Genomic DNA, 25,448 nt, shown 5'->3' with positions numbered 1-25,448 from the left:
CTTTACAAAGTGGGATATATTTGCAGCTCTGCTTGACCTCGAGACTTGTCTCCGGCATTTCAGTAACTGTTGAAATTTGCACCTTGAGAATGATTGGAGGCGCCGCATGGTTTGTTAGAATGCTTAAATAACACACGGTGACACAACAATAGTGACGTCTGACAGAGCAGCTTTTTGCACCAACACACAGATATGATTCGGTGAGGGAGACGCCGACTGTAGTTAGTAAGTGAGGCTGCAAGGCGCGCGCAGTGACATGATGCCATATGCACGGTGGCAGGCTTTGCCCCTGGCATGCATGGCTCTCTGGGTTCTCTAATTCAGTGACGTGCAGCGGCGCTTGCCTCCTTCCTGAATCTGATGCTATTGCCTGGCAGCCCCTGCTGCTACTCCTTGCATTTGCATCGAGTAGGGCGAAGGTCTGTTCAGCAGCATCTGCTCTTTCCGTGCATCTCTGCTCTCACATTCACTTGTTTGGTTTGTAGCCACCACATCTAGTAACATACGCTGGCGCAACTGGCCTCTCTAGGAAGGGTGGTCATTCATTTACAGTTTAGAGAAAAAGTAACATTTAGGAAGTTTAAAGTACACCTTCAGCGGGCTGCTTCCGGCTCCAGAGCACCCTTCGCATCTGAACGGTCAGTGAGTGCCCTACGGTGGGTTGAACGGAGAGCTTTTCATTTATAAGATCTCAGAGGCACCATCTCGATGGGGCGAAGAATGCAACTGTGAGATTGTGCATCAAACTTTACCTCTTCGGTGAAAGTAAATGGATTGAACCCAGAGACTAAGAACCAGGGAGTTGTCACAGAACTGTTCTTAGATTGGACCAGAAAGGAATGAGCTCCGGGTTTGTAAAGCCTCTTGCCCATAATAGCTTTCAGGTCTAACAGGTCACAAGTGAAATGGTTAAATTGGCTAAATCTAGGTGTCTGTCCTTCCCAGTCCTAAACCCAGTGTTAATATACTCTCCCTCTTGTTTCACAGCTTTGTCCAGAAAGGCACGTGAAAGGTTCGGGACTATGGCTGTATCGTTTTATTGTGATATGTTTATTTACTAATTTATTTGGGAAACCAGGTGTTGTATTGTAAATCCACCGATGCACTGTGCGTTAAATCAGGGAGCGGTGGTTCGTTGGCTGGATTCAGTGGTTTAGCTCAGATTTGAATCTGCCCATCAATTTTTATTTTTTAAAATGTTGTTGTGGTATGCGTCTGTCTAATCAACAAAAGGACACAAGATTTACCAAACTGAAAAGTGGGTCAAAGGCGGTAATGTGATGGCCATTCACGCCCAAGTTAATATGTGCATGGTCCACAGGTGCCTGAGAAGTTCGTATTACTGAAGGGACCCCAGATTCTGCTTAAATAAAATAGTGCAGCACGTGTAGAAGTGATATCAGTTGTTACTTATGCTGTGAGGTCTGCAGAGTGTAAATTACCGCGGGTGCTGCCTATGATGCTTCACAGATGTGGCATTAGGAAGTTAAAGTGCACTGAGATCTTTCGTACAGATTGCTTTTTCCTGCATCTTCTTGACCCAGCATGTGCCGCGTGATCCAGACACTGCTCAGGATGGCATGGACGGGTTCTTTAGTGCACCCTTAAGTTTGCCAGCTCCAGTGGCGGCTGGTGACATTTGGAAGTGGTGAGGCGTAAATACTGCACTGTGGCGAGCGAGTGCAGCAAGCGAGGCCGAACAACCTATGAGGCGTTCAGGGGGTTCTCCTACGAGAACATTTTGAAAAAAGATTGGGCAAATGGTGTATTCTCAAGCACATTTGAGAAAGAGGTGGCTTGGCGAATACATCTCTGGGAGTAGCCAGACAAGTCTCTTTGCACAGATACATCTCTCTCTCTCTCCCTGCATTCACATAGGCACAGTCACCCTGCACTCATAGACCCATTACCCACCCTTCCCTGACACATTACTAAGCAAGCAATCACCCATCCACATCACTCACTCTGGACTCACACAGACATCACTCACCCTGGACTCACACAGGCACACTGCTCACCCTGCACTCACACAGACATCACTCACCCTGCACTCACACAGGCACACTGCTCACCCTGCACTCACACAGACATCACTCACCCTGCACTCACACAGGCACACTGCTCAACCTGCACTCACAAAGACATCACTCACCCTGGACTCACAGGCATCACTTACCCTGGACTCACACAGGCATACTGCGCTCACCCTGCATTCACACAGACATCACTCACCCTGCACTCACACAGGCATCACTCACCCTGCACTCACACAGGCACACTGCTCAACCTGCACTCACACAGGCACACTGGTCAACTTGCACTCACACAGGCATCACTCATCCTGGACTCACACAGGCACACTGCTCAACCTGCACTCACACAGACATCACTCACCCTTCACTGCACTGCACTCAATAGGTTTCCTTTATTACAGCCTGTCTAGGCCTGACATTGCCTGGTGACAGACTACCATGTCTGCTGGGGCCTTTGAGCAGGTGGGGGTGCTTAGCACAGACCAGAGAATGCAAGCAACCTCCCCACAGACACTGGCGATATTGTGGTTGTTGTAGGCTGTTAGTCACTGCATGCGAAGACAATCAGCAATTGCCCCCAGCCGTGTGTGCGCCCCGAGGACTGACATCATTCAATCACCATCTGTTAGATCCAGGAAAACAAAAACAAACATCGACAAATAAGTTTCCTGGCTCCCCATGAACTTGTCTCCAAAAGGTAGTAATGGGCTAAAATCTAAATACGCTTTATTTTCATCTGGTATTCCATCAAAGAAGAACCTGTTCCCCTGACTCGCCCTCTCCCCCCTCCAACGTTCTCTCTCCTCTCTGGGTGTGCTGTGTTACTAGAAGCCCTTTGCAGATGTGTAAAGAGAGGTTTATACCGTTGATTCGCAGCTTACACACGCAAATGCTTTTCACCTACAGCAAATATTGATCCACTCGAAGGGGCATATTACCAAGCAATAGCGATAATTATCGCTATTGCTTGGTTAGAGACAAAAATTTACCGCAGAGCTGCGGCGATTTTTATTGCAGATAAACCTTGGTATTACCAAGGTTTATCGCAAATGCGATAAAAAACGGCCGCAATGCATGAATATCGCTGAAAAGTCCGCGATATTCATGCATTACCGAGTTAATTCTCTTAGCCATGTTATCCACCTCCCATTGGATAACATGGCTAAGAACTGCTCAGGGCAGGTGTTAGCTTTTGGAGATATTCGCGCTTAGCGCGAATATCTCCAAAAGTTGGTAATAGGAGATAGCGATGTTAGCGACTGTTTCCAGTCGCTAACATCTTGGCACGCCCACTTTGCATGTCATTAGTGATAAATATCACTGACATGCAAAGTGGGGCCCAGATGGTCGCTATCTCCTACTAGCTGTCGTTAACTGGTGTTAGCGGCAGCTAGGTAATAGGGAGATAATTTTATCTCCACTTTCTTGGCTTTTAAAGCCAAAAAAGCGGAGATAAACCCCCTTGATAATATGCCCCTAAGTCCGTTTGTGTGGTATGCACGCTTCATTTTGATTTCACACACACCATTACAATCCTTGCTTCTCTCTAGTATTCACAAGCAAAGCATAGACGATACTTTGCAGCTATTTCTCTCTTCACCCCTTATGGCTCCCAGAGCACTTCACAGCTGTAGTGACCTCCCTACATGCTTTGCTGGCATACAAAGCTCTTTCCTAAAACCCCACTTATTTTTCCTATTTACCACCTAGCTTGACAATGCTATTTCGTACTTTGGATTTTGAAACCATTTGTATGCTAAAGCACCCAAATAAATACTCACTTTTCTTCCTCTGACTAAACGTAACTTCTATATTTCCATTTAAAGCAATGACACGAGACAAACAATTCGATTCAGCAGAGTAACAGAATCTTTGTACCTACAAATGTAAACTAGTCTTTAGTTTTACGAGAAAAACTGGTGCATCATTTCCAAAAATTAAGCAAAGGAGACTTAACATGTGAATTTAGTTTAACGGATGATATGGCCGTGTTAAACCTCAAACTTCTCGTTCCAGACAGGCACCAGCGGGGGGGTACCTGGCTCGCCTTGGGGTAGCTAAAATGACGATTCTGTTGGGACTTTTCTGGAAGGGTGAAAAATTATGTGAACACCTTCGCTCTCGGAACCGTCTTCCCCAGCTCTTGCAATACTCGCCGTCGTGCCGTGGGGGTCGTCATGTGTCCTTGCTGTTGTTAACCTGGAACAGGTTATCAACGGTGAACTGGCCACTTTGGGTAGATTAGCAAACAGAAGTGTGCCCAGACCGGCTGGCAGGGCCGGGAGACGTCAGTCAGGTGTCACTGTTAGGTCGATTGCCGAATCACTCACAAAACTCCGTCTCTTAACATAAATCACCCACCACCAGGAGAACACTAGTCTTAAAGCATGTTAAGCAACGTATGCTTACATTAAGCTGGGTCATGTCGCGCAGGGCCGGGGGTTAAAATGAAACATTTTAAAACTTACCAGGTCCGCGCCGTCTGTGCTCCGGAGTCCAAGTCCCATTGCTGTTTGTGGTGATGGGGCCCTAGGCCCGCATGGTGGCATAAATCAAGACACAGGACACCAGTTAGATAGTACAACTATGGCCTCGAGCACGTGCGCTCGGCCCCTTTTATTAGCAGCGTCACCTGACCCAGTGACGTCTGTGGTGGGTGGATGCACAGTGCAGGACACTACATCCCTCCCAAAGTTCAGGGAGGAGAAAACAAAATGTCCAACCTGCAAGAAAAACAGAATAAAACAAATTTATAACCCCCACAGATTTTCTTCAGGCGATCGGCTGAGAGAATGTTGAAAGTTCCTGGATTGCAAAGTCAGCCAGATGAGCTTCACCTCGGCGGTGTACTTCAGATCATCCTTGTCTTGCAGCGCTTATGTACATTGTTCAACACTTGGGGTTATCTGGAGCAGAATAGGATTGACCCTTGAGGGGTCTCGCCGGTGTTCCGAGTCCGGTGAATGACAACTCTTGTTGGTTGTTGGAGACGACTGTGGCACGAGAGGTCTTTCTTTGGATTTGCTGATCTTGATGCTTTCACACCTCCGTCTGGCCAAGTAACTTCCGACTTGCCTTTCTTGCCGGACTCCTCTCTCACTGGAGCCTCGAAGACTGGCCTCTCCTGCTTGGACTCTTCTCTCACTAGAGACGCTGGGAGGACCCTCTTGTCCGGACACGATGGGACCGGGTGGACCGTGCGGGGCTTCGCATAAGCCGCGCAAAGGCGTCACTGGGGAACTGCCAACGGACTCACCGCCAAGTCTCTCCTGATGTCCTCGGGGGTGTTGATGTTATCCGTCAGGATGGTCTTGCCATTAGGACATGGGTTCAGTGCCTTCTTCAGACCGTTTCTCGTGCCAGGTGTTTTCCTGGGGCCTTCGTGCTTCCTGTTGCCTGCCGTGGAGCTGCAGCTGCTGCACCTCTCCCATCCGGATTCCTCTCTCACAGGACATGCGGCCGAGGCCCTTGTCCCCTGGACTGCCACTTGATCGCGTGGGCTGTGCGGGTCACTGCGGAACTTCGAACATGGCCACAGTTGAGTCTTGTGTAGTCCACAAGGGTGGATTGTCTAGTGCTCGGGTATGCTCTGCTTCGGCAAGCTTCAGGTTCACGGGGCACCCATACGGTTCTTCGGTGGTTGGTCTCCTCGAATGCAGGTTGTAGGGATTACTGGGATCCACACGAATGTTGCGATGTTCCTTGGACAGCACCGATGTTCCTGTGTGCTGATTGTTGCGATGCTCCTAGGACAGCACCGATGTTCTTGTGTGCTGTGGTTCTCTCCCTCTTCCTCTGTGGAGTGATGTTGTGATACTACATTCTTCCTCTTCGTTCTCTTCCTTGACGCGGTCAGGTCTTCTTTCTTGCTTTCTCATGCTAACCAGGATTCTCCATGTAGCGGGCCCTCTACATGTCGTCCCCTTGGTCTTGTCCATGTGGTAGGACACTGTCTTCACTTGGCTTGGTGACTAGACCTGTCGTCGTATCTTCCTGTTACTTGATCACTTCTGTTGCCTTCAATTAGGATACCCTTCCTTGGTCAGTGGTCAGTTCTATCGTGACTCTCCTGTCTCGTCGGGTTCCTTTGGCTCTACTGTGCCTCCTTCCTTTTCTTTATGGCGTCGTGCCCTTCCTTTCCATGTTCCTTCTTGCGACGTGGTCTGGTCTTGCTGTCGTTGGCCTTCCCGACCAGTCTTCCCCAGGCAGCGTGCACTCCACCTGTTTCTCTCTGAGCTGGGCATAGTGTTCTTCTCTTCTTTGACTGGACCGTTTGTCGCGATCTTCTCTGTTGCGTCTTTTCTTTCCTTGACGACCAGACTGGGTGGTCGGCTTTCATCTTCGGCATGAGTCGACATACTGTGCTATCTTCCTCGTGGTCGCTATTCACCGTCACGGTGTTTTGGCGTTGGCGCGCTTTGTCTGCGCGGAGGAGGGTTGCGTCACCGCTCCTGGTGCATCTCTGGTGCATGCCGCCATGCGTGCTGACGATGGCGCTCTGTTTGCTGCGAGACGTTGCTGTCTCTCTTGGGGAACTTTGTGCGCTGTCCCGTGGCATTGGCGTGTCGCTGTGCAGCGTCACTCTGGCGCTCTTGATTCCTGGCGCTCCTGGCACGTTCCGGCGTAGTGCTGCGCGGTCCTGCCGTGCGGGTGTGGAGTTCTTGCACTCCTGTCGCGTTCTTGCGCTTTGTGGTACGGTTCCGTGCTTCTGGCACGTTCCTGCGCCTCGTGGCGTGTTTCTGCATTTCTGTCGCGTTCCTGCGCTGGCTCCTTTTGTCCTCAGGAGGTTGTTTACTGACGTGGTGTCGTAATCTGTGAGGGAGAGTATTCTGCGCAGATCCTCCTCCCTGTAGATGTGCTCACCGCAATGTTCCTGCGCTGTCGTGTGTTTGTGTCACTCTCTCTTCTTTTGCGCAGCTCCTGGCCGTGTCACACTCTAGATCCTCCTTTTGTTTCCTTGGTGCCGTGTGGCGTCGCTGCACCAGTTTTGCGTTGCTGCGTGGCGTCATTCGGGCGTGGCTGTGCTCCTGCACGATCTATTCGGTATCCTTAAGGGCTGTGTGTGATGGCTGGGCGCCACTCTGGGGTGGCAAGTCTCTTGGGCCCACTGCTCTGTATGTGGCAGTCCTCACTATCATGTCATTTGGGTGTCATGTAAACTTGCAGCCACAGTCTTCTCTGTATTGGGCGCAGTGATGCTCTTTGGCCATTAGATGGCAGTGTAAGGCTATCTATGTTAGTTTGCAGTCCCTTCTCTCCTCGTCTTGGGGGATCTCGGACACGAGCATCTTTGAAGTGGAGGGAAAAGGACGATCAAGTTCGTGGTGAGTGCTTTCCTTTGGTTTCCCCTCTGACGGAGACACATTGCTTGAATCTCTTACTTGCCGGCTTCACTTTATTGTCCGTGTTTCTCTTTGCAGGGAGGTGGGCTGGCTGCATTACCCTCTGTAAGGGGAAGGGTTGCACTCGCTGCTTCGGCGGCGTTGGCCGCACTTCAGTGTAAATGGGTTCTCCTCCCCTCGCAGTATGTTTTAATCACCGCTCAACTATTTGGGGGCTGGAGCCGACCTGGGGGACTATCCTGCCCTCCCTCAGGCTGTGCAGGGGCTGCACGTGTGTCAGCAGCCCCCTGCCGTTGACCGGCCACCTCGTCTCTCTACTGCCGGTGAGTTTTTATGTTTGATGGCTTTCACGGTCGGGTGTGGGGTTTGATTGCTGTGCTGCATGTGGCCGGTGTAGGGTCCTAGCATGAACACGGTCTAGTGTTCAAGAGTGTTTGTATTACACTTCACACCCACCCACCACAGACGTCATGGGGTCACATGACGCTGGCAATAAAAGGGGCCGAGCGCACGTGCTCGTGGCCATTCCCACTACCCCTAACTGGTGTCTGTGTCCACATCATTGCTGCTATCTACCATGCGGGCCTAGGGCCCTCCCCAACTCTACAATGGCGACGAGGCCGGTAGTGTAGCCCATGCGTGCCACTACCCACAGCTCAAAGACAAGAAAAGGGGAAGAGAGCTGCCCGCCTAGAGGGCATCCCCTGCAGCAGGGCGCAGCGCGCCGAGAAGCCGGTGAGCACGTCGGAGCCCCGCAGTGACCGGGGACCCCACAGCAAGCCGACCGGAGCCCACCCGCGTCGACCGCCACCACCGAGTGCCACCAAGCAAGAGCAGACCGCCCAGTGCCCACCTGCGACGGCCGCGAGGCTGCAACCCCCACCGGAGAGGTGCACGGGCCGGACGGAGCCTACCCGCCACGACCGCGACGGAGCATCTGGCCCGCCGGCCGAAGGTGAGCCCCAGGGGCGAAGTGCCCGTCATGAACTGTGCCAAGGTGTAAGCAGGACCAGCGGAGCCTACCCGCGGCCTGCCTGAGTCGTCCCCCGCCCCGCCGCGTGTGTGCTTCGAAGCGGCGGGGCACAGAGACTGAAGACGGCGTAGATAAAGTGCGGCCGGACCCGCAATCACCAAAAGCAACGAGGGGGAGGGAGCGGAGTAGCTAACTGCCTCCCGACCCCCCTCGCAACGTGATCCGGGCCAGCGGAGCCCACCCGCGGGCCGCCGGTAGCCCCCCAGCGAAGAAAGACTCTGCAGCGCCAGCGGAGCCCACCCGCGGCCTGCCGACGGCACCCCCGCGAGGAAAGACACTGCAGAGCCAGCGGAGCCTACCCGCGGCCTGCGAGGTACATGGCGAGTCTCCGCCGCGCAGCGTGTGTGAGGAAAAGCTGCTGCGGCGGGAGAGCGGAGAGCAGAGTCTGCAGGGCCATAGGAGTACCAGCGTTTATATAGGCAGAGCCGGCGGAGCCTACCCGCGGCCTGCCTCAAGTGCCCCCACCCAGCGAGGAGTGAAGGGGGCGACGCGCTTCCCCTGCCTGCGGGGGAAACATCACCATTTCTCCCCCCCCCCGCCCGCGTGAGGACTGCCAGAGGCTGCCACGAGCGGGGAGCGTGGGGAGGTTTGCAAAGCCTGCATGCGGCCAGCGCCGCCGTGTCCAAGTGTGCCCCACCTCCTAGGCTTCCCGGCTGAAGAAGGAAGCGCCTACATGCGGCCAGCGCCGCTGCAGATTAGAGGAGCCTCCACCTCGTGGGCTCCATGAACAAACAAAGTGCCTGTAAGCTGCCAGCGCTGCCAAAGTTGAGCTCAAACCTCAAACTGGGCAAAACACTGAGCCGTCTTCCCTGCACATCACTTACCCAGCAGGACACTGAAAGCCTACCACCCCCTCCCTGCACAAACAAACCAAAACAGGGAAGGGACTCACCTGGAAGGCAGCATGAGGCCAGGTGACCAGCAGTAGCTCCAGCCCCTGGCGTCCAGTCCTTGGGGCCGATTCACAGCAGCAGCTCCAGCCCCCCCCCCGTGCACTGAGAGACTGAGGCAGTAGAGTGCACATCAGGGGAAGACAAGAGCCACAAGACAGGCTGTTACAAGATTCCAGCATCACTGCCACCCAGTGGCCAAAACCAAAAGTGCACTTACATCCACCAGTACTAAAACAAGCATTGTACAACGCAAGAGAAATTAACAGCATCTAGAGGCAACAGACTGAGTAGCGCCCCCAGGGAAAGCATCTGAACTCCCGCAGCAAGAAAGTGCGCAACAGCGCAGAAGACACCCACACCCACCAGCAAGGAGTCGGCGGCTGCCACTTCCAACGCGACGTGGGAAGAGGCGCGAACGTCTCACTTAACATCCAAGCACTGACGTCTGGAGGAAAAGACTGCCAAGCACTGGAAGAACGTCCAGGGAAAAGACTGCCGCGATCAAAGGACGGAGAGAGCAGCGACGCCTTGTGGCCACAGGCGCTCACCGCAGCATCAACTACTCCCGCCAACGGTCCAAAGCATCAAGTACCTGACGACAGCCAAAGCAGCAAGTACACAACGTCATGCAACAGGCGTCCCAGAACCCTGAACAGTAAGTGCGCAAACAACGCGCCACGTGGCGACGCACAGCCACCGCAAGCAGAAAGAAGAATGCATGCAGCGCCATCGCGCAGAACAATCTTCGCGGACGACCCCACGACATGGCGCCTCCAAGGAGCCGATCCGCAGAACGATCGCCCATCAAGTGCCGACCCGCGACAGATCCATGGCGCCTCCCAGGAGTCGATCCGCAGAATGATCGCCCATCAAGTGCTGACCCACAACGGGTCCCTAGGAACTGTTGTAGCGCAAAGTCCGACAGGACGACCGAAAGCAACCTGCCCGGCATCGGCAGAAGTGGACCACCAACCGGTCCAGGACGTTCAACCATGAAAAGGTCTACGGACGTGGACCCCCGAACGTCACCAACAAGCATCAAGAAAAGAAAGCATCAAGAAAAGAAGGTTCGCGACACCAACTCTGGCTGCTGAGGAAGAAGGAGAAAGTGTCCCCGACGGGGACAAGACCAAGGGTACACATGCAGAGTGCGCGCACTGCATGGAGGACCCAGGTCAGGAGTGAAGACACAAGATCGGTCCAAGTGATGTCGCGAAGCAGGAGGAAGAAAAGGAGAGATCCGAGTGGCACATCTGCCACCGTGAAAAGGAAGGAAGAAAAGAAGAGATCTGAGTGGCACGTCTGCCACCGCGAAAAGGAAGAAAAGGAGAGATCCGAGTGGCACATCTGCCACTGTGAAAAGGAAGAAAGAAAAGGAGAGATCTGAGTGGCACGTCTGCCACCGTGAAAAGGAAGGAAGCATATCCATGTGGCCTGTTGCCACAGTTAAGAGGAGAAGGAGAAGTCAGTGCGAAGCAACGTCCCCACGGTGAACCAACTAAGGAAAGAGAGAGGAGTGCAGGAAGACCACTCACACTCCCGAAGAGAAGGAAGGCGACAAGTGCCAGGACAACGGTGCGAGGAACACGAGGCCGGAAGAACACCAGTGGCAAAGAAGACCAGCTGACAGACGATGTTTCCGCACACCCAGGATCTGCGGAGAGGAGCAAGCAAGACCGTTTGTGACATCCACCTTTGGGGTCACACGGACACTGGACACATGCCAGCCGTGGTGACTCAGGGGCAGAGGCCTCCGGGACGCAGTCCCCGCGACGAGAGACGGTCCTCCGACGCCCATCCGAAAGGTCCGGGGAGGGCGAAGACATCGCAAGCAAAGACAGAAACCAACAGCTACCTCGGGACGAGGCTGCGGAATCTGAGGTGAGGCACATGGTCTGCCCCATACCCCCACCGACGGCGGCGCAGGAGCAACCTGATGTGGCACATCCAGCCCAGCGCAAATCCGAGAAAGAGGACCTCAAGGATATCCCGTGGCAGGGGAACACCGACGAGAGGGGTCATCCTAGTGAGAGGGATGCCTTGCAACGGATCTGCTTTTTGCCAAGTAGGACACAGACTACACGTGAAGCTAAGGCCGAGACCGGAAATCGTGCATCATTCCCCGGCGAACCACAAGAACTCTAACTGCACCCGTCGCCATGGAAGTGAGCAAAAGAAGGACTGTGAGGACAATCTTGTCGCAGAGTCGTCAATAGACTGGTTCCATCGAGCACCCCCACACCGGTGCCACTGTGAACTGACGTTCCCCGCAGCAGATTGAACACTATCTGTGATGCCAAGCAGCGGCGGATAAAAGGACTCAGCGGAAGTTGAACACTTTACTGCATCCTGATACAGTTTGTTTTTCCCACAGGTTGATTTCCGTAAGTGGGTTTTTGCGATTAAAAAATGGGAGGGATGTAGGGTCCTAGCATGAACACGGTCTAGTGTTGAAGAGTGTTTGTATTACACTTCACACCCACCCACCACAGACGTCATGGGGTCACATGACGCTGGCAATAAAAGGGGCCGAGCGCACGTGCTCGTGGCCATTCCCACTACCACTAACTGGTGTCTGTGTCCACATCATTGCTGCTATCTACCATGCGGGCCTAGGGCCCTCCACAACTCTACAGCCGGGAGCCGCCAGTACCGGCAGTTACTTTTCCCTGTCCTGCCCGCTTTCGTTGTCTTTTCCTCACGGCGTGCACCACACATGGGGGGGGGGGGGGGTTGCTGACGCCGCTTCTAGCGGGCCGCATGCATCCTTCACTCTGCTCCCCTCTGGTTCCTTTCTACCCCGGCAGCCTTTCGCAGTCACACGCTGCGCGGGGTGGGGGGTCGGAGCTGCGATCTGTGCACGCAGCGGCCTCACAGTTACCGTGGATGTGGGGTGAGCTCCCACTGGCTTCTTGGCTGTCTGTGGCGGTGGGGCGCCGCTTCACACACTTCAGCGGCGCTCACTGGCGGCCGCCATTATACAGTCCTGACCGTTGCGGGTGGGCTCTGCTTTCGGTGCCGGTCACAGGCTCATCTTCGGCCGACGGGCCTGTTCTCATGCGGGTGGGCTCCGCGAAGGTCTCTTCGTGACGGGGTGAGTGGCGGCCGACGCGGGTGGTCTCCGCACGGCTCTCTCTTCGCCCTAGTCAGGGGGCACACACGCTGGGCACGGGAGGTGCGGGGTGAGCTCCCGGTCACCTCCTGCTTCGTGTTCTCGGCCCGGGGCTCAGCACACGCCCCGCGGGCCTCTGCTACTCATCGCTTGCTGCAGGGGGAGTGCACATGGCACGGGCATCGTTCCCCTTCATCTTCCTCTTGTTTTTCTTTGAGCTGTGGCACGCGTGGCATCGCGTTACCGCCTCGTCGCCAATGTGGTGATGGGGCCCTAGGCCCGCATGGTGGCATAAATCAAGACACAGGACACCAGTTAGATAGTACAACTATGGCCTCGAGCACGTGCGCTCGGCCCCTTTTATTAGCAGCGTCACCTGACCCAGTGACGTCTGTGGTGGGTGGATGCACAGTGTGAGGTTACATGAAGAACAACTAGACTGTGTTCTTGCAGGACACTACATCGTTGGCGCCTAGCCGCCTACAGGAACATCCGGCGATCCCTCACAGCCAATCCTGGCGCCTTAGGGCACAGTTACTCTCTGCCCGACCGCCCGCCCAGCCCGAGGCTTGAGCCTTTGCTCAACCCTCGCTTTTCTCAGCCACAGCAGGCACTAGTGCGCATGCGTGGGCACGGAGAAAAATTGGCCCTCCGTCCCCACTCGTGCGCACTTGCTGCTGCCCCTGGTCTGACAATGTAAATGCCTGTCAGCATGACGTCGGGCCGCCGGTGGGCGGCCCGACGTCATGCTAACTCACAGGCATTGTCATGATGCATCTCAGACTGAACTTAAGTGAACTGACTAAGAGTTCAGTTTACTTAAGTTCACAAAAGCCGAGGGAGCTGCGGTCCGGACGGCTGGTAGGGCAACGTCCCAGCGCCCTTAATGGACGCACCGCCACTGGCCAGCTCCTCCTTTTTGCACACTTCTGTCCCCAACTGCGTCTGGAGGGTCATAGATCTTCAAGTCTGGGTTTAAAGGGTCTCGATTCTCATCCAGGTTCAAGGAGTTCTGGCAGAAGGAGGACGAGCTCGATTACTTGATCTGTTCCACCATTGAGACACCTAACTTTCTTTTTGCAGAATCTGCAGTGCTCCTGTCTCATGCTTCGCATGCAACTTTCCCCCTGCAGAATTTTGCAGGCATCTATTAGCACATATGTTTCACGTGGTAGAAACCTGCTGAGCTTTTTCTCACTCCATGTGCACTCTTCGCTTTACAGTAACGTGCAGGACTACTTCTTACCTTAGCACGCGCCCTTTACTTTGCAGAAATCTGCACAGCTCCTGCACTGCCCTTAGACATCTTTATGGAATCTGCAGTGCTATTGTCTCGCCCTTTGTACATAACCTTCACATCGGGTACGTTTGCTTTGCTCTAATGGTACATATATTTCACTTTGCATAAATCTGCTGGAGTTCTTTCTTACCCCAGCACACACCCTTCACTTTGCAGAAACCTGCAGCTCTTGTCTCGCACTGAAAACGCGTCTTCCTCTTTGCAGAAACCTGCCGGGCTCCTGTCTTGCCCTGAAACGCTGATTCGTTAATAGTCTTGTGAGTCCTTGTCTTCATTTGTATCCTCCCTTGAGGACTGGCCCTTTTACTTCAGTTGTTACACTGTAGGTTTTATTTAGTCTGTAAGCACTATTTTCTTTAATGGTTTCTCCTACTGCAGGCACAACATACTTTCCTGCAACGGTGCAGCTATGCTTGCACTTTTTCATCTAAATGTTTTTGCAGCATAACAAACTATTCTAGCGGCAGCACGCTTTTATTTTATATAATAAATCCACTGCAAAAAAAAAATAACAAATTAAACATTGTTAGTTAGAACGCCAACAGCTCTAACTTTAAGAATTGCGAGACGTATTGCATTGCAAATGCTTGTTTATTTGTAGCCTTTACCACACATGCCTTTACTACGTATTTCGTAGTAAAGGTATGCGTGGTAAAGGCTGTCGTTGTAACCACGCATGCGTTGTAATGCATGCATGATTAAGTTATGCATGGAAACGGCCGTGTTGTAGTGGCCGTTACCTGTTCAGGCATCATGAACCTCTCCAAACTCGAGGAGTACTTTTCTGCAACCCGACCTCGGTTCTAAGCTGGCATGTCAGCATATTGAGGACATGGAATACAGACATGCCAAAGTTTGGACTAACAGATTATTATGAAGGTAAATTAAGTATATTTATGTATGTCAAGATAGATATTGGAAAGGTACTTATATACAGGGGCGTAACACAGGCCCCCGCAGCCCCCGCAGTGCGGGGGGCCCCAAGCTCCAGATGGCCCCCTCTGCACAACACTGGGGCTGCAGAGCTCCTGACTGAGCCCGGAGGGGGCCCCTTTACGTGCCTTGCAGGGGGGCCCCCTCAAGTTTCGTTACGCCAGTGCTTATATATGACGTTAAGTATAGTTATCCTCTACTGACCTTTATGATATTGTGAGAGTGGACAGTTTGGCGCGTACATTTTTAAATCTCAATTATCTGGTAGATTTCTGTCACAGCTCAGCTCAGCAGGACTCCTTTCCATACCAAGCACCATCTCTCTGGCACTTAGTGCTTGGTCTTCGGACTGTTAACACACAGTTAGCTTGTAACCTCTTCTGTAAGGATGAAATGTCAAAATCAGGGTCATTGCCCAGAGGCTTTGTTGAAAAGGATAGTGAACTTAAGAAATAGGCTTATCATGAAACAAAATGCAATTAAACATATAAAATGTATTTATGGCATAAACAGGCTTATATGAAAATTTGAAACTTCTCTGTCTAAGTTGCTTACTCAACTTATTGAGTTTACTGGAATATATTACAAACAAGCTTCTGTTAACTTGTGCAGTTCACTATTATACGTCTATAGCTACAATATTTTGATTTACCACTGTGAGTTTTTTTGTTCCTTGAAGGAGGGACAGTATATGAATTCCGATGGATCTAAAATTACAATGCTGCCATTTGGTAAAGGCCAACCTGACAATCGTGGCAACGAAGACTACATCGCTTCCTGGTACATAGAGAATGGTAAGCAGGTTCCTATTATATTTTCAAATTCATAAGTGGACAAGGCCTGGATTTAAGATTTGAACGCTCTAAAAGATAATTCAATCAACTAACCATTTAGTGTTATAAGTTTAAATAAAATATGGTTTAGATTTAGGGACATCAGGCTGATTTTGCTGAAGAAATTTAAAGCTGTAAATTGAGTTTGTCTGTTGCCTAGGGCTTCTCAAAAATCAAGTTTTGTGATCCTAGATTTTTTTAAAGTGAAATGTTAATAGAGGCAACACATTATTCATGATAAAATGCTGATCTGATTTAATTTGCAATATTGTTTGCATGACATCAAAAATACCTAATCAGCGTAGTGGTCAACTTCAAATCAGAACGTTCACACCAGCCTACAAATAATCTCATTAATTATTTATTTAACTATCTTGGACCTGGCCCTCTCTCAAGGGTCACTCCAAAGTTTTTGCCTTCACTCCCTTCCTTTGCTGAACCCCCCTTTTTTAGGGCTTTCAGAACTCTGTGCACCTTAACACTCCTAACCAGTGCTAAGGTTATTGTGGTCTCTACTTAAAACTTAGTCCAATTGGCAGATACCTAATTGGTACATTTAATGTACTTGTATATGGGACTACATGTACCAGCGCTTGTATATTAAATGCTACTAGTGGACCGCAGCACGCATTGTGTCAGCCATTAAAGAAACACTTTAAAACATGTCTCAGGCATCCCACTGCAGTCTGTTCTGAAGTTTTGAAACTGCCATTTCGACCTAGCAAAATAAACCTTTTGCTAGGCCTAAACCTTCTCTTTTTAATACTTATAAGGCATTCCTAAGGTAGGTGCTAAAGGTTCATAGGGCAGGGGACATTGTATTTATAAAGAAGGACATGTTTTTCACTGGTGTAAGGCCTGTTTATCTCTTTGACTATAAGTAGGTTAAATTCATCGCCACACCTAGGGCGCCTGGTGCAACAGTATTTTTTGCCGCCCCCTACATGACCTTCTCCACAGATTCCCTCACTACAATCCAGCAAAAGTGCCCCTGATCTCTGCATAGCTATTCACTCACTCACGTTTCATTAGTCTTAAAGCACTGGTAAACGCTGGCTTTACCGGTCCACTCAGCTATCAACATAAAATAATCATTCAATCAATCAGCATTTGTACAGCGCAGAACTGTGGGTGTATCTGGGCACTGTGGGTGTGATGTCTCAGTAAAAAATGCCAGGTCTTGAGTTTCTTTCTGCTGTTCGGAGGGCAGGTCATTCCAGATCTTGGCAGCAATGTAGGAGAAGGAGAGGTCTCTGCTTCAGCTGTGCCGGATGTGGGGTGTGTACGCAAGGGCAAGTGAGGAGGATCTCCGGTGTCTTCCAGGTATATAGAAGTTCAGTAGATAGTTGATATAAGACTATCCTTGATCATTTAAATCCTTGTAGGCATGTGTGTGTGAGGATCTTGAACTGGCATCTCTTCTGAAAGGGGAGCCAGAGGTGGCTTCTGAGGTGGGGGTGATATGTGTCCATATGGAGAGGTCCAGTTTAAGTCTGTCTGTGGCATTTTGTATTGTCTGGGGTCTTGTGAGGTGCTGGGTGGAGATTTCGGCATAGACAGCATTGGAGTACTCAAGGTTACAGGTGCTGAGGGCTTGAGTGATGTTCTCTCTTGTGTTGACTGAGATACATCTGAAGATTCTGTGGAGCATGGGAAGGATGTGGAAGCAGGAGGAGGCGACTGTGTTAACTCGTCATTTCATAGTCAGTTCGCCATCAAGGATGATGCTTAGATTGCGGACCTGGTTGGTTGGTGTGGGTGTTGATCTGAGCTCTGCTGGCCATCAGCTGTGGTGCAAGATGGAGGTGTTATTTCTGAAGATCAGTACTTCTGTCTTGTCGAAGTGGAGTTAAAGGCAGTGTCTCTCATCCAGCTGGCTACGTTGGTCATGGCGTTGCAGACGTTGGAGGGGTCTTCGGTGAGTGAGAGGATAAGTTTGGTGCTCTCTGTGAAGGAAATTACGTTGAGGCCATGGGATCTGACGATTTCTGTGAGGGGGGCCATGTAGGTGTTGAACAAGGTGGGGCTGAGGGATTATCCTTGGGGAATGCTGCATATCATTTACTTTGGTTTGGAGGGGAAGGGAGGCAGCCAGATGCTCGGAGTATGTCCTGTAATGAAATAGGCGATCCACTTGAGGGCATTTTGCTGTATGCCGATATTGTAGAGCCTATTGATGAGGGTGTGATGGGAGATGGTGTCAAACGCAGCAGAGAGGTCAACGCAGATCAGGACCACAGTCTTGAGGATTCTGATGTCATCTGTGGTAGTGATCCACACTGTCTCGGTGCTGTGGTTGATCCAGAACCTGGGACTGGGAAATGACTAGTAGGTAGTTTTGCTCCAGATATTCCGTGAGCTGTTGGTTTTCTCAAGTACTTTGTCCAGGTTAGGAAGCAGGGAGATTGGTCGACAATTTTTGATTTCTCTGGGATTGGTGGAGGGTTTCTTTAGGAGGGGTCTGACCTCTGCATGTTTACATCTGCCTGAGAAGGCTGCTGTAAAGTTGAGGTGTTGATGATGCAGGTGAATTCAGGACTGATGGGGTTGGTTCTGAGGCCGAAGATAGGGTGGGGGCTAGGGTCGGTAGGTGCTCAGGAGTGGATGGATGACATGATGGTTGTGGTGGTCTGGGTGGTGGTCATTCAGCTGTTGTGCACTGGTGGGTTGAGGCTGTTGAGGTTGAGAATGATGGCCAGCGGGATGAAGTTGTTGTAGATGGTGACAATCTTGCTCAGAAAGTAGTCCTAGAGGGTACTGCAGAGTTCTTGGGAGGAGTGGAATGAGTTCTTAGTGTTCTTTCATTTGGGTGACTGCTGTATTGATGCGGGCTGTGTGTGCTGCACTATTGGCTTCTTTGATGTGCAGATGGCAGTTGTTGAGGGCTGCTTTATGAGCTGCTCTGTTGGAGGAGCTCCTTGTGTCGTACCACCATTTTGGTAGCATTTGCGCTTAGTGATTCTGAGCTCTTGAGTGTACCAGCTGGCTTGTTTTGTTGATTTTTTTGCTGGTTTCATTGGGGTGACTTGGTCAGCGCAATTTGTGGTCTGTGCAGAAAACGGTCTGGTCGATGTCTGATGAAGCTTTGGGTTGGGTGGTGCTGAGTGCCTGTGTCCACTGGGTATTCAAAGCTGTTTTCACTGTGTAGGTCACACTAGATTCTGCATGAACAGACCTCACAGTTAACAATGGGCACAAAGTGGATTTAGAATGTTTAGGTTTTATGTACTTTTCTTGAATACATTTTTAGTAGCAGAGGACAATGGTAAGGGTGCATGAATTTAGTCAACTTGTTTGCAGGAGCATTTATGGATTAACTACATTAACCACATCATTTACCACATAACTTGCAGATTTCACAGAAGAAGTTGTGTCTACCTCAAATGAATACAAATAATACTGACTGACAATGTGCAGTTCTGTTAATCTGGATATGGATGCATTTATCCATGAAAATGAAATCTTGTCCTTATTACCAGATTCACCCATTGTGAACTCTAAATCAACTCTGACTCGCAAATATGTAGTGAAGCAGGCCCTCAGACAATGACCCGGGATTGCTGATTGATAGGTCACAGGTGGGAGGGTGCATAGCTGGCAGGCTAATGCTCAGACAGGAAACTCTTGATCAATCCCACAGATTGGCGCAGCAACATTACAAAGCGTCAAGGGAGAATGCCCCAATAAAGCACACAAGGCTGGAAGGGGTACGCGGATTCCTACAAACGCTATTAAAGTCAGATGACACATGAGTTAGGAACACATATCAAATACACAAAAGACCGCTGGTAAATTCACCAGTGGTCGGGGGATTTTGAAAGGAAGGAGACTGGAGTATGTCCTCCCAGGAAATCAAATTCACAAAAAATACTCCAATTACACTTTTTTTTGTTCGAGATCGTTTCTCAATTAGTGTATTTTGTAAGGACTGACATATATTGTGTGCAAAAGCCGGGGACCGGGAGGAACGAAGGTTACTAGGACGGTGAGGCCTCAAATCGAGACTATTACACCGCTACCCTCGGTCCTGTGAGTGGCAAGAGCCCCCCCAAATTTTGGATGGAGCCTGGCAATACAGAAACACACTAACACACCAGCAAGGAGAAGCTACTCTTCCCTTGAAAGACAAATAGGATAGGGACTTCCTACCTATAATTCCCTACACATAGAGGGGGATTCTACATTTGCCCTGAAGAAAGTCCTGGACCATTACGGCCCTAGTGGACTGACGCATGTCGGCACTTACATTAGGGTCTTAAGACCATTGAATTCCAAAGAGACCCGTTTTTTATTAATTTTTAATAACCCGATCTGACCCAATAATAAAGGGAAACCAGGGGTCAGATTTAGGTTTCTTATATTTAAGTCCCTCTACCTTCATCTAATTAAGAGCTACCCAACACTGTGGTTGAGCCCACCTCGACTTTTAGGGGTCGGGGTGACCCGATGATGAAGCATGACACCACTAGGGTGTGTGAGGGTAACTAAAAAACAACTCGTTTTTTCCCCATTATGCAATAGGGACATGATTAGCATGATCCCAATTCCCTGAGTGGTTAGGAACACATAGCCAATCAGGACCTAGCACACATAGTGATCAAGCGCTCCCATACTGGACATCTGGACTCCTTCACCCCAGGCCACATTGTGTCCATGCCAGGTAGAGACCCACCTGTGGTAACCATTAGATAATTAATTTATGGCTACAAAAGCAGCAACCAACATTCCTCACCATATATGGCATGCCGGAAACTTTTCCAACTGTTCACATTTTGGATAAAAGAAGGTCCTGCGATCCAGAATGTCCTGTTGCACTGGCGAACTGCACACACACTCACGTTCCAGGGCTGGCTCCATCGTTTATGGCATGTGTTAGGCATGGAGAAGCTTTCCCTAACATTGGCGTGAGAGGGTGCTAAATACTCTGAGCTGTGGTAACCCTTCTTGTCCTTGCTAGCCTCAGAGTTCCGAGAATTTACTTGTCCTCGCTATCTGCAATCATTGCGTCTGTCCGAGGTGGACCAGTCGGGGAAGCGTTGAGGGGGCAGAGCCTCTGAGGCAGGGGGGGAGTGGACTTGGAACTTGGGTGGGTCGAGGTGGGGTGTGGGGGGTGTGGGGGGGATGTTGGGTGTTTTTTGTTTTTTTTGTTATTGGTAAAAACTGTTGGCATCTACAGTGCGCCTGTTTTTACAATAGGCTCTATACCATACCCTGGCTCTGTTTTATGGCCTGAGCTTTCTACTCTATAAAGAAATACGGGGTTGGGGCCATTGCTGTTTATGTATATATCCTGACATGTCAATTAAGAGATTGAATACTAAAAGAAGGACAAAGAAAAAATGTAAATTGAGACAGTCCTTATACTCTGTGCCTGTAACTGTTCTCCCAGACTTAGGGGCTCATTAGGATGGCGGACGGAAGAGCCACCGCGGCCCTGGAGTAGGCGGAAAAAGCCTTTTCCGTGTCCGCCTGCCGCGGATACTCCGTCCGCCAAATCAGGATAGGAAAACGTGTCAAATTTCCGTCCGCGACGGAAAAGCACGCTCCGCCGCCGAACTACACACGAGACCGTGGCGGACGGAACACATCCGGAGGCCCCGCCGTACGTACTGACGTCGAAGACCGTCCCCCAAATCAAGATGGCGGAAAATACACATAAAACCGCAGCGGAAAAACAACCTGTCTGAACACGGCGGAATCCCCACTGCGAAGACAGGTGACATAGCAGAGATACCCACCGCAAGCTGACCACCACCATGGACCCAGCGCTACACGCTTTCCCGATGCTCTTCGCGATCCACCACGTCCTAGTCATGGCCCACCATGGACGACGACGCAGGTAAGGCACAAACCATTGGCTGTCTGCAGGGGAATACCAGTAAGGGACGTGACGTAGGGAGGGGGAGTGTCATGTTACCGAAACCACTGATGAGAAGCAAATACAAATACACATTAGTAGTACGCAAGCAGGAATGACAACGACAGACCACGAGACCTGATAGACTACCTTTATTGTACAAAATAGGGGTTAAATCACAGTGTATGCGTGAGCATGGGCAAAGTGGGCACCACAGCAGCTACATCATTGGCAGTCAACGAGAGGGCAGAATGCAGTATCAGAGCATCAACAGGGCATTGTGCAGTACAGAGCAGGTACATCATAGGCAGTAAACGATAGGGCAGAATGCAGTATCAGAGCATCAACAGGGCATTGTGCAGTACAGAGCAGGTACATCATAGGCAGTAAACGATAGGGCAGAATGCAGTATCAGAGCATCAACAGGGCATTGTGCAGTACAGAGCAGGTACATCATAGGCAGTAAACGATAGGGCAGAATGCAGTATCAGAGCATCAACAGGGCATTGTGCAGTACAGAGCAGGTACATCATAGGCAGTAAACGATAGGGCAGAATGCAGTATCAGAGCATCAACAGGGCATTGTGGAGTACAGAGCAGGTACATCATAGGCAGTAAACGAGAGGGCAGAATGCAGTATCAGGGCATCAACAGGGCATTGTGCAGTACAGAGCAGGTACATCAGAGGCAGTAAACGAGAGGGCAGAATGCAGTATCAGGGCATCAACAGGGCATTGTGCAGTACAGAGCAGGTACATCAGAGGCAGCACGTGAGAGGGGCTAAGTGCATCAACAGTCCATTGCACAGAACAGGCCCATCAGAGGCAGCACGTGAGAGGGGCTAAGTGCATCAACAGTCCATTGCACAGAACAGGCCCATCAGAGGCAGCACGTGAGAGGGGCTAAGTGCATCAACAGTCCATTGCACAGAACAGGCCCATCAGAGGCAGCACGTGAGAGGGGCTAAGTGCATCAACAGTCCATTGCACAGAACAGGCCCATCAGAGGCAGCACGTGAGAGGGGCTAAGTGCATCAACAGTCCATTGCACAGAACAGGCCCATCAGAGGCAGCACGTGAGAGGGGCTAAGTGCATCAACAGTCCATTGCACAGAACAGGCCCATCAGAGGCAGCACGTGAGAGGGGCTAAGTGCATCAACAGTCCATTGCACAGAACAGGCCCATCAGAGGCAGCACGTGAGAGGGGCTAAGTGCATCAACAGTCCATTGCACAGAACAGGCCCATCAGAGGCAGCACGTGAGAGGGGCTAAGTGCATCAACAGTCCATTGCACAGAACAGGCCCATCAGAGGCAGCACGTGAGAGGGGCAGAATGCAGTATCAGAGCATCAACAGGGCATTGTGCAGTACAGAGCAGGTACATCATAGGCAGTAAACGATAGGGCAGAATGCAGTATCAGAGCATCAACAGGGCATTGTGGAGTACAGAGCAGGTACATCAGAGGCAGCACAACTACGTGTCCCTACCAAACCGTCACAGGGACCACAAGAGTGCCACGCAGTTCTCAATGGACACACCATGTGAACTAACATTTGAGTGAAGTGTACAGCACCTCACATCACAGAATCAGGGGGACTGCGTGAACTACCTGCCTCGGACACACTGGCAGCACCAGCAACAGGAGTGTGAGACACAGCCACAGCCCGAGTGACACACACATGGGCCACGGACCCAGACACACTGGCAGCACCAGCAACAGGAGTGTGAGACACAGCCACAGCCCGAGTGACACACACATGGGCCACGGACCCAGACACACTGGCAGCACCAGCAACAGGAGTGTGAGACACAGCCACAGCCCGAGTGACACACATGGGCCACGGACCCAGACACACTGGCAGCACCAGCAACAGGAGTGTGAGACACAGCCACAGCCCGAGTGACACACACATGGGCCACGGACCCAGACACACTGGCAGCACCAGCAACAGGAGTGTGAGACACAGCCACAGATGTAGTCACTGACACGTGAGCCACTGACCCAGACAGACTGCCAGCACCAGAAACAGGAGTGTGCAACACAGCCACAGATCTCCTAACTGACACGTGAGCCATAGACCCACATACCCTGCCAGGATCTGCAACAGGAGAGGGCACAACTGACACTGTGCCACCATCTGATACATGAGAGTCAACTGCACCAGCGCCACTGGGACAACTGAAATGATGAGCCACAGGGCTGTATGGGCCAGGAGGCAGGGTGGGCCTGGGAGCTGGGGATAGCTCACCTAGAGCCAAATCGGGGTTGGCAGGTGTCAATGGTGTGTGTCTGCGTTTCTTAGGGAGGTGTGAGTGCACCCTGGACAGGACAGGACTGCCAAGTGGTGGGGACTCCAAAGAATCACCACCCAGCATAGGTGGAGCAACTGCTGCCGGGGATCTGGTTTCGGGGGACGTGCTGGAGCCTGCTTGTCGTTTGCTCTGTGCCTGCCGCCTGGACTCGGAATGATGTGTAATGGGGGATGCAACAACAGGGGACACCCTCCTCTGCTTCTGACTGGCCTGGATGGGAGTGGAGGTATGGGGGGACTCCGCCGCGGAGACATCAGTTTGGCGTTTAGTAGAAAACATCAGCCTCAGTGCAGCCAGGGGTGAAGTATGCCTGTCCTTGATAGCGCCATTGTCCATGCTAGATGCCTTGTCCGTAGGATGTGCCTTATCCTTAGGTGGAGTGTTGTCTCTGGATGTAGCCTGTGCCCTGCTCGCCGCCCTGTTCCTGCCAGCAGACTTGTCGTCTGTGGTGCACCTGTCTCCAGCAGACACCTGCTCTCTGTGTGTGTCCCTGCCCTTGGGAGTGGTCCTATCCACTGCTGTGGGCCTGCTCTTGGGAGTCTCCCTGCTCTTAGTAGGTGCCTTAGTCTTCTCACTGTCCTTGGGAGTGTCCCTTACCTCTGCTGTGGGCCTGCCCTTGGGAGTCTCCCTGCTCCTAGTAGGTGCCTTAGTCTTCTCACTGTCCTTGGGAGTGTCCCTTACCTCTGCTGTGGGCCTGCTCTTGGGAGTCTCCCTGCTCTTAGTAGGTGCCTTAGTCTTCTCACTGTCCTTGGGAGTGTCCCTTACCTCTGCTGTGGGCCTGCTCTTGGGAATCTCCCTGCTCTTAGTAGGTGCCTTAGTCTTCTCACTGTCCTTGGGAGTGTCCCTTACCTCTGCTGTGGGCCTGCCCTTGGGAGTCTCCCTGCTCCTAGTAGGTGCCTTTGTCTTCTGACTGGCCTTGTCCAAGGAACAGTCCATGGACATGTGAGTATCCCTTGCCTTGGGAGTACCTTTCGTGTTGAATGCCTGTGTAGCTCCGGAAGGCATGTCCCCCAACAACACTTGTGGATCCTGTGTGTGTACTCCAGTGCATCTGACGTCGTCTCCGTGAACAGATTTAGCTGATCTAGGGGATGGGGTCTGTGCCCTGCGTGCCCTGACGTGCTGTCTGACGCTGCTTCTAGTGCAATAACCTGTATTTGAGTCCTGCTCAGAATAATCACTACCCCCTGAGACATCCAGCGGTGTAGATGGTGAAACAGAAGTAGCACCCTGTTCGTTCGACTGTACTATTGCAGACGACACACTGCTTGCCAATGACTGCACTGTCCTGTGTAGACCTGCAAGATCGCCATGCATCCCTTCCATGAATGCCACCACCTGCCCCAACTTCCTATCATGGTCCTGGAAAGCATTTGTCATATTGGTCTGCCCCACACACAGCTGTCGCAGCAGATCAACGGCCTCAGCACACAGTGCATTTTGGCTCACCGTGGCAGGGGCAGCGGTGCCTGCACCGAACGCCACTCTGCTCCCCCTACTCCTCCGGCCACGAACAGTACATGGTGCAGTTGGCGGAAGTGTGGGCCCTGTGTGCTGTCTTACGACAGAAGGTGATGAGTGCCCACTCCCAGTCTGTGACAACAGTGCAGGCTCACCAAGAGTGTCCGACGAGGAGGACGATGGTGTCTCCACATGCGAGTCCTCAGGGACGGTCCTGTCCCCCTCTCCGGCGCTGGCCTCCTCCGTGTCAGTCTGCGTGTGTGCGAAGTCTGAGCCGGACTCATTTCCTCGGCTACTCTCCACCGTCTGTGGCTGAGTGTCCTCTGTCAAAGCTGAA

At 51.5% G+C, this 25,448-nt stretch overlaps 1 protein-coding gene and 1 long non-coding RNA gene across 2 annotated transcripts in view; one reads left to right on the top strand and one right to left on the bottom strand.

The window, feature by feature from the left end:
• LOC144769191 (uncharacterized) overlaps positions 1–25,448 on the bottom strand; it is a 186,219-nt gene that overhangs the window by 70,787 nt on the left and 89,984 nt on the right. Inside the window, exon 2 of the long non-coding RNA XR_013598676.1 lies at positions 14,851–15,026. This is a non-coding gene — a long non-coding RNA (uncharacterized LOC144769191). The remainder of the gene's footprint in view (positions 1–14,850; positions 15,027–25,448) is intronic.
• The window catches only part of LOC144769185 (C-type lectin mannose-binding isoform-like), a 252,972-nt gene that overhangs the window by 158,590 nt on the left and 68,934 nt on the right, over positions 1–25,448 (top strand). Inside the window, exon 4 of the mRNA XM_078653203.1 lies at positions 15,326–15,440. Within this exon, the coding sequence (XP_078509329.1) occupies positions 15,326–15,440 (115 nt within the window). The remainder of the gene's footprint in view (positions 1–15,325; positions 15,441–25,448) is intronic.

Source organism: Lissotriton helveticus, chromosome 1_1, assembly GCF_964261635.1.
Source record: "Lissotriton helveticus chromosome 1_1, aLisHel1.1, whole genome shotgun sequence".
Classification (NCBI taxonomy): domain Eukaryota; kingdom Metazoa; phylum Chordata; class Amphibia; order Caudata; family Salamandridae; genus Lissotriton; species Lissotriton helveticus.
Note: the sequence above shows the minus strand (reverse complement) of the source record. Positions and strands in the feature narration are given on the sequence as shown.